Below are 6000 nucleotides of genomic sequence, written 5' to 3'. Positions count from 1 at the left end.
CATTAATGACTTGTAACAAATTGTTTAGGAGCGGCTGTGGTGTGTCAAATCTGAAAAACATGAATCAGATGTATTTTTTTCCGTTGTTACAATAGCTATTTTTTTGTAAATCCGGTCACAACAAGGCAATGGGGAACACTGTTTTGATAGCATAAAACGCTAGCTAGCTCTTGGTTGGAGAAAAAAACAAAAAACATGTGACGTGATAATGAAAGAGGGAAACCAGTTTGTACGAGATACGTTTTTTTCCCACTGAAGTTATCCAAATGATAGTTAAAAATGACAAAATTCATTTTTGTACATTTTAGAGTCTGAATCATACTTCTACTTTTACCAAAGTCTTTTTTTTTTTTACACAAGTATCTGTGCGAGTATGACTTAATTCTTCGGTTTTAAAGACTTGAGTCGAAGACTGCCAAAAAATGAAAAAAAAAAGAGAGAGAGAGAGAGAGAGAGAGAGAGAGAGAGAGAGAGAGAGAGAGAGAGAGAGAGAGAGAGAGAGAGAACCCGAGCCTTTTTGGAGATACATTCCACAAGGTCTACTTCACGTTTGGTCCCTTACAAGTTCTTCAAAAGTCAGTAGTCCACAGAGTCGACAATCCATAAGTGAGCACCGAGTAATGATGGCGTCCTTCAGGCGCGCTAGACCTTGGTGGCCAGCGACTGGGCCTCCGTCTTCTGGGATGACAAGGAGCCGGCGGGGCTGGCGTGCAACGACTTCTTGAGGTGGAGCAAGCAGAGGCACTGCGACCTGAAACGCAGGTCGAAGAAGGCGTAGAGGAAAGGGTTGAGGCAGCTGTTGACGTACGCCAGGCAGGTGGCGTACGGGTGGGCCAGCAGCAGGAAGCGCAAGAAAGCGCAGGTGGCCGGGAACAGATCCAGGTAGGAGAGGGCGTCTGCGCTTTTCACCACGTGGAAGGGGATCCAGCAGGCGGCAAAGACCACCACCAGCGTGGTGATGATCTTCAGGAGCCGCCGCTTGCGTTGGTCCTCCTTGCGCAGGGTGTTGAAGTGGCGTGTGACGGTGCAGCCGATGAACCCGTAGCACACCATCATGGCCAGGAAGGGCAGCAGGAACCCCAGGGCGGACGAGGAAATGCTCAACCCGGCGATCCACAGGTTCTCCTGATGCTTGTTGCTCACGACCAGACCGAAATCCATGGCGCAGGACGTGCGGTTGCTGCCCAGGTCGTGCCGGGTGGTGCGGAAGACCAAGGTTGGTGCGGCCAGGAGGCCTGACAGCGTCCAGATGGCGGCGAGGGAGGCGCGCATGTGGCCGCGGGTGCGCAGCTGAGCGCTGGACAGCGAGTGCACGATGGCCAGGTAGCGGTCAAAGCTCATGCAGGTGAGGAGGAAGACGCTGGCGTACATGTTGAGGAGCACCACGTAGCTGCTGATCTTGCACAGGGCCACCCCGAAAGGCCAGTGGTAGCCCATGGCCGTGTAGACCGCCCACAGGGGCAGCGTCACCACGAAGGTCAGGTCGGCCAGGGCCAGGTTGCCGATGTAGACGTCGGCCGCGCGCCGCTTCCCCTGCGCCCGCCACACGGTGAAGATGACCACGCCGTTGCCCGACAGGCCCAGGATGAAGATGAGCATGTAGAGCACCGGGATGACCGAGTAGGACGGCGTCCACTCGGAGTAGTCGCACATGGTGGAGTTCTCCAGCTCCTCTTAGTCCTCGTAGTAGTCGTACGGATTCTCTGTGGGCTCCATGGTTTTTGCCGCTGGAGTGACTTGCCGCCTGTGTGATCTGCCCGCTCTTATATACGACGCAAGCGCCCACCCGCCCCCCTCTGAGCCGTGAACCCTCCCAGGATGCGACCCCCCTCCGGCATAACACAACCTCCCACTCTCAGTGGAAACACGCCCACTCATTTGTAACTCACTGAAACATGGCAAATTATGTCATTGCATTTACCAGTAAAGTAGAAAGAATAGATAAACACAAATTGTATTTATTTATTGATTCAGACTTTATTTAACTAGATAAAAACCCATTGAGATCAAGATGTATTTTAAAAGGGTGACCTGGTCAAGAGAAAGAAAATAAAAATACATTTTGTTATAAATTATTTCATTCAGATTATTTATTTATATACATTATTTTAAGCTTTTTTGATTGCATTTATCACTGAACATTTTTATATATGAATGCACTGAAATGAATATATTTTTGTATATGTATACCGACCTGTAGATTTATTTTTTTTGAGAATATGAAAACTGGTATGTCTGGTACCACGTTTTAAAGCCTCGAAAAACCACATCGGCATCAGTAAATGTGAAGGGAAAAAATGCCATTAGTGTCACAAAAGGGTTGAATTTAATGCATGTCAAATTTCAAGTTTGTTTTATGATATTTTTTTAAGGGATTACAAAACTGACAGAGGATGAACATGCAATCGGTACATTTAAATTGAAGAATATGAGTAATTATAGTAATAACATATGCTTGAGTACAAGATTATTAGGATTGTATCAGCACAAAAAAGAATCATCCTTCATCTTGTCTTGCACAAATGAGGCAGAATAACAAAGGATTTATATAGTGAAAGCTCGTGTTGAAAAGCTTTTTGTGTTTTTCTGCCTGAGGCCGCAAAAGTAGACATGTAGACATGTTTAGACAGTCAGCCACAAGTCAAGCCCGGGCATGCCGAGTTCCATCCACCATTCATTTCAATATCAATCGAGGAGTCGTTACGGTACCTGAGCACTGTGAAGCTCAAGGCCAAATACTGCAGCTTCTTCGTCTTCCATCTTACGACTGCCAGCGGACGTGCGCCAACATGCACGACCGCAAACCAACACGGTGGATGTCATCAGACCTTGAATTAATTACAAAAACAATAAAATACGCGTTAATTATGTAAACTGATAGCAGCCTCAAGGATTACGCGCTAAAAACAGTTAAAATGCGTGTCACATCTGCAACTAAATGGACAAAATCTTATACACAAATCAATTATTTATTTCAAGTTCCTCTAGGTGGCAGGAGCTACAATTAAACTGTCTATCCACTCGTTGCCATTCATACATCAGGAAGATTTCACAGTGAGTAAACAGTAAAAAAAAAAAAATATATATATCCTGGGTTGTTTTCCTAATCCACTCACAGGGTAAACTGTGGATTTTGAGGAGTTTGAGTTACTTTTACCCAAGGTTGGGTTAGTTATTCTGACCTAGCAGATTGGGTTGAACATTAGATTTGGGAGGGCTGAAGAATTAAAGCTAGTTGTCCCAGATGGATCCTTTCAGTCCACAACTGAGCACAGGGGGTGGGCAGCAGTGGCGCCAACCCGGTGCCTTTTAGACACAACTACTGTATCACTCAACAATGTCCTACCCGAGGCACGGATCCCTCACCTCCTCCACATGGTCACTCCTCCTTCCCTATTGCACTCACCTTCCTCTCATTACTATATATACGAGGCCTTTGCTTTTACCTCCTTTTGCTCTGCTCAGAACTTCTTTTTTTTTTTATTGTGACGCACACGTGAGGTACTCATTTTAAAAATGTAATTGTGTATATAAAACTCCACCCACCTAACGTGTGTCGTATCCTGCATTTTTGTCCATCTTGGCCAACGCCGGAAAAACCTGCAAATAAATCAAAGTCAACTTCCTATCTAACCTTTGGTGGCACCGCATGCTGTTTTTAGCCAAGTGCTGGCAGGGATGTCAACAGGAGGAAAAGTAGAACATTATTTAAGTAGGTACATTGTTTTGTTGTTTGTTAGCAGGATTATACAAAATTCCTGATCTGGTACTTACGAGTTGAATAATTCTGTGATCTAGCTGGTAACTAAATTACAATACCAAATCCAATTTCTCCCCTTGAAATGGATTGAAATACCATTAATTAATTCCAGCTGTACTTCTGTATCTGACTCCACTCAGAATAAATGGCTGCTAACTAACGAAAGTACAAAAACACAAACATGGTGCTACTTTCTTTCTTTCTTTTTTAAAATAAATTCTTTATAGATGAACTGATATTTTGTTTTGCCACTTGAATCACGATGGAAAAGGTCCTATCTATTCCAGAATGAAAAATTGTACGGTACATTTCGCTATCTCCATGAACATGAAGTAGCCTGCTAACTAACAGATGAACAAGTTAAAACATACTGTATATGGTGCTACTTTCTTCTTCTTTTTTATTTTTTTTTAAGAAACTTTCAATAGAGGAATTGATGTGCTTGTTTTGTCAATGGTGTCACAATGGATACAGTAAGTTCTTCACATACTCCAGAATAAAGAATGGTACTGTCCAGTTGCCGACTTCATGAAACAGTAAGCAGCGCCTGCCAACTACTTTAGCAATAAAATTAACTAACAAACTAAAATATGTCAAATATGGCACGAGAATTTTCCCCACTCGCTAGAGATACAGTATTTAGTTTTTGTTTGGTGTTAGAGTCAGAAAACTGCTCCCAGTGCCCCAGCATTAAAAAAAAAAAAAAGGAGCACACAAGGAATCAGTCTGGTTGCTGATAAAATGGAAAAAGTATGACGCAAGCCTTTCTACTTTTTTTAGAGACTTTGTTGTTTTGAGTCAGAATTGAACGGCAGGGGGAAGAAATTACTCCCACCTCAAAAAATAAAATAACATGCAGAGCTTTGGGATACGTTTAGATTTTTTTAAAGAAAATAGTTCTTAGCATCTGAGTTGCTATAAAAATACAACCATTCCCCCCTTTCCGTAATAAAAACAATGGTATGGCCCAGTTGTCTTGCCTCATCTTTCGTGAACCAGAAATTAGCTTGCTGACAAACAAACAAAAAAATGGAGTAAATAAAAGTACGGCCCTAATTGCCCCCGCTTGATGTTATTTTTGACCTACCCATGATCCACCTGTGCCCACTATTTTCTTTGTTTTTGCTGCTATCCTCTCCTGTGTGGCCTTGCGCTGGAAACCACACACCGTGTTGACAATTAGACCATCTTTTAGCCATGTCCATCATCTATGGGCAACTAACAGCAGAAAAAGATGAGATGCAAAAACACACACACTCACCAGAGTGTGAGTCTGTCTACCGCCAAGCGAATACTTTTGATCTTTTATTCAGACCTTGTATGTTTGAGGCCCGCTTTTTGGTGATACTTGTGACGCCTAACAATGAGGAGGTAGGCTGGTTGGTGGTGTAGCAGTTGTTTGATGTGTGTGTTAAGCTGTCACAGACAGCATGCACACATGGGGTAGGAGGGGGCTAAATGGTTTGGGGGGGGGGGGGGTATGTGCAGAGACAGCTGGTTCCTCAAGGCTTTTTTTGTGACAGTGTATGAGTCACTCGTGAGATCACCAGCCGAATGTACCTGTTGCTAATCCTTTAGCATAAGTAGTGTCAACCTGTTGACCAGTTGATTCCGTGCCGCTTTAAAATGTAGTGTCAGTTTCATGGGTTAATTAACCTTGTAAATTAGTCTTAGCGCTTTTTTTCTACTCAGATTGTTGTCTGGCTATATGTTAGCATCATATTCATTATATATTAGAAATAAACATAAAGTAAGATTGTAAAGATCACATCAATTACATTTAAACACCTTCTCTAATCTGGTCGCTACCATTTTCTGTTAACCTACCAATTGTTAGCATGTTGAATATAAGTTAATACTAACTTACAATGTTAGAATACAACTATTAACATGGTATCAATTCTCTTTAGAAATGCTACCTGAATACTGGATGCTTGTTGTTTGGCTTGAGCACATTCATCATTCAGGTTGCTATCTTGCTATATGACAGCACACCAACTGTTAGCATGCTAGCATTCGTACCAAAGTCTCATTTAGGAAGAGTACCTGAATCCAGGGTAAAATGTAAAACTTAATCGTTCAGCCTTAACACTGTGTCTACTCAGGTCACTAGTTGCTATATTTAACGGTTAGTGTGCTCGTATTTGATCAATTCTCATTCGAATAAAACCCTAATTGTTTGTGCTTACTTGGATAACTAGCATGTTATTTGACAATACATTAACTATTAGCATGCTAGC

At 42.8% G+C, this 6000-nt stretch overlaps 1 protein-coding gene and 1 long non-coding RNA gene across 2 annotated transcripts in view; both read right to left on the bottom strand.

The window, feature by feature from the left end:
* LOC147161967 (uncharacterized) overlaps positions 1-4932 on the bottom strand; it is a 13354-nt gene extending 8422 nt beyond the window's left edge. The window contains exons 1-3 of the long non-coding RNA XR_015097321.1: positions 4848-4932; positions 3547-3600; positions 2710-2828 (exon numbers count right to left, since the gene is read on the bottom strand). This is a non-coding gene — a long non-coding RNA (uncharacterized LOC147161967). The remainder of the gene's footprint in view (positions 1-2709; positions 2829-3546; positions 3601-4847) is intronic.
* LOC147161968 (apelin receptor B) lies at positions 311-1763 on the bottom strand. Its single transcript, XM_086096775.1, has one exon. The coding sequence runs from the start codon at positions 1651-1653 to the stop codon at positions 643-645; it is 1011 nt and encodes a 336-aa protein (XP_085952901.1). The 5' UTR covers positions 1654-1763; the 3' UTR covers positions 311-642.
* Positions 4933-6000: the final 1068 nt, after the last annotated feature.

The sequence above is a fragment of the Leptonotus elevatus genome, chromosome 15, assembly GCF_054856555.1.
Source record: "Leptonotus elevatus isolate MCC_2025b chromosome 15, RoL_Lele_1.0, whole genome shotgun sequence".
Classification (NCBI taxonomy): Eukaryota; Metazoa; Chordata; class Actinopteri; order Syngnathiformes; family Syngnathidae; genus Leptonotus; species Leptonotus elevatus.
This window is presented reverse-complemented; position numbering and strand designations above follow the sequence as displayed.

Coding starts and splice junctions, on each gene's coding strand:
- LOC147161968 (XM_086096775.1), bottom strand. CDS start 1,653: ATGTGCGACTACTCCGAGTGGACGCCGTCCTACTCGGTCATCCCGGTG.